Source organism: Egretta garzetta, unplaced genomic scaffold (assembly GCF_000687185.1).
Source record: "Egretta garzetta isolate BGI_Z169 unplaced genomic scaffold, ASM68718v1 scaffold1030, whole genome shotgun sequence".
In the NCBI taxonomy this organism is placed as follows: Eukaryota; Metazoa; Chordata; class Aves; order Pelecaniformes; family Ardeidae; genus Egretta; species Egretta garzetta.
This window is the reverse complement of record NW_009258308.1, coordinates 19,311-22,026: the sequence shown is the minus strand read 5'-3', so window position 1 is coordinate 22,026 and position 2,716 is coordinate 19,311. Positions and strand designations below refer to the sequence as shown.

Below are 2,716 nucleotides of genomic sequence, written 5' to 3'. Positions count from 1 at the left end.
CAGCCCTGGGGGGATTTAACAGCTGGGCAGAGGCGGTGCTGAGGGCCAGGGTTTGGGGGTGGGATGGCAGGGGGAGGGGGGTGGTTGGGCTGGGGGAGCTTAAAGGGCTTTGCCAACCCAAACCATTCTGGGATGCTCTTTGTCACTGCCAGGGCCCTGCTGTGTCCCCGTGCCACAGGCACTCACGTTGCTCCCACTGGCATCTGCTGTCACAGCCCTCCCTGGTCTGTGTCAGGTTCCCCAAGGGGACCTTGAACAGAGCTGGTGTTAGTCGTGGGCCTGCCTGACTCCTCTGCCTGGGTGTTAACATCACCATTTGAGGGGCGCAGACCGTGCCCCCTCCGCATGGAACCTGTGCAGAGATAATTCTCGAGCAGGCTGTCGGTCTCTGCTGCTGCCGCTCTTGAAGAACTGGCATTGCTTGAAAGCCACCTCTAGGGACAAGGCTAGAAATCTACTTTCTCGGGCAAGACTGCAGCAGAGAAATCACTCAAACGCTCCTCGTGGCATCTGTGATCTGCCTCTCTTTTTTTTTTTTTTTTTTTGTTTTTTTTCTAGCCTCCAGAAACAGCGAGGAGCTGAGCGGCCTGGCCTTCCTGGACTGCAACACGTTGCTCCTCTGCTGTGCCAAGGGGCAGCTGTGCCTGGCTGACGTTCGGCAGCCGCAGAGTCCCTTGGAGGCTGCGTCCGTCCCCTCGGCGCCGTGTGGCGAGCGGTGGTGCATGGGAGTCGGGCGCGGACCTCAAGGCTCTGACTCAAGCTCCCAGCCCGTAGCTTGCCTCTCGAGCGGAGGGCACCTCACCCTAACAGACGTAAGAAAAACCTCGGAGTCCTTGGCCTCGGCAAAGTGCAGAGTTCCCCCTCCCAGCTCGGGTGCGGAGTTCCTCTGCGTCTCCTGGGCTCCTGCTCTGGAAGGCTGCCTGGCCGTTTCAGGTATGTGCTTTGGGCAGAGATCTCCTTTTCTGGATGCTTTTATTTCTATCGAGGCCCGGTTCAGCCCACCTTACTTTAAACACCCCAGTTAGGGGGTGGTTGTTCAGAGCCCCTCCCGGCGCCAGCAGAGGTGCGAGCCATTCCTCCTCTGCAGCTGCCTCTCCCCAAAAACTACAGAAGGGGCCTGGATGGGTTCTGGGGGATTCCCGCTTCCCTCCTGGGAGAAGAAAGACCCCAGGCTCTTGGCCAACGCTGCCCTGCCAGTGCCAGCCTGGCCGCAGGGCCACGGCGCTGATAAGGCCGATTAGTGAATCTGCAGGCTTTTTGGATCAGGCCCGTGTTAGCTTGCGACCAGCTCCTCGGGGGCTTGGGTGCTCGGCTGGTGCGGGTTTGCAGCCTGGGCTTTTGTCCTCATTTCTGTCTCAGCAGCCCTGCTAGGAGGGGAGCCTCAGCCCAGTGGCACTAGAACGAGCCATTTACTTCTGCGGTCTCTCTGATTCCCTTTTCTTCAAGGTTTTGATGGGACCGTGCACGTGTATGACGCGCAGAGCTGGGACAGCTCTGGCAGGGAAGCAGAGCCCATCTTTGTTCACAAAGGCCACGCGTTCGGCGGAGCGGGCAGCAGTGGGGGCCCTCCCCTGGTCACAGTGCACACGTGGCATCCGCAGAAACCCAGAACTTTACTGTCAGCGGCGAGCGATGGTTCCCTGCACGTTTGGGACTGGGTTCAGTCTTGTGGGAAGTGTGGGTAGATCGTACTTTCGGTGAGATGTGGTGTGTTTCCTGTCGATGTTCTAGTTTGCGTAGGCTGCGAGGTGTCTGTTTGCATGCAGATACAGTTTTGAGACCGTTGTAGTGAACAGAACCAACTGTAACGACTGCTATCTTAATGCAGTAAAAAGTTAGATTGTCTTCCTCGTTCTCCTGAGTGCCAGCCTTCAACTGACAGCGGGCAGTGTGTCGTAGCCTGTGGTTCTGGTTGTGTCCGCTAGCGGAGAACGCCCTGCCGTCATTTTATCGTAGCCCCGTGTCGTGTCCGCACCGGACTTTTTCAGAAGAAAACGGGCAAAAACACCACGCGTGCGGTTTGAGGAAATGAGCTATTCCGGGGCACGTTTAACCCACCGCTTCCCAGGCCCGGAGCGCCGGGGTTAAAGCATTTCATCAACGCCCCTGGGTTTCGGCGTTTCATCACCCGCCCGTGTCACGAGTAGTGGCCTCCGCTCAGGAAGTCGCAGTGCACACGCAGCCTGCTTGCGGCCTGCAAGAGAGGAACGGGAACAACCTTTGCAGCCCCGGCCCGCTACCAGCTTTGCCCTCCCGCTGTGTAACCGGAGAGCACCCAGGCTAGGAAAAGGCCGTGGTATCTTTTGGCTCTTTTCCCACCAACTGAAAGTTTAAATTTGATCGAGCGAACGCGAATCCCTCGGCCTGAGGAAGCCAGGCGATGACTCTTGCAACGCCCACGCTGTTACCAAGGTGTTACTTGGGGTGGGGAGGAAGCGAAAAACTGTCTGCTCCTTCTCCCCAACGTGAAAAGCAGCGTGTTTCATCGGGGAGCTGGGAGGGAGTCGAGAGCCGGCACAGGGGAGGGGGGTGGGCAGGGGGGGCTCGCCTGCAAAGCGGGGGGCCCTGGCTTACCCCTGGGTTTGCTTGCGCTGGAGCAGCCAGCCTGGATCTTGCGGTGCAAATCACAGAATCACGGAAGGGTTTGGGTGGGCAGGGGCCATCAAAGCTCATCCAGCCCAACCCCTGCCATGGGCAGGGAAATCTCCAACCACAT

General features: G+C 58.7%; 1 protein-coding gene across 1 annotated transcript in view; it reads left to right on the top strand.

Moving 5' to 3' along the window:
* The window catches only part of WDR73 (WD repeat domain 73), an 11,264-nt gene extending 8,655 nt beyond the window's left edge, over nt 1-2,609 (top strand). Inside the window, exons 5-6 of the mRNA XM_035894560.1 lie at nt 559-933; nt 1,447-2,609. Coding sequence (XP_035750453.1) covers nt 559-933; nt 1,447-1,685 — 614 coding nt within the window. The 3' untranslated portion in view covers nt 1,686-2,609. The remainder of the gene's footprint in view (nt 1-558; nt 934-1,446) is intronic.
* Nucleotides 2,610-2,716: the final 107 nt, after the last annotated feature.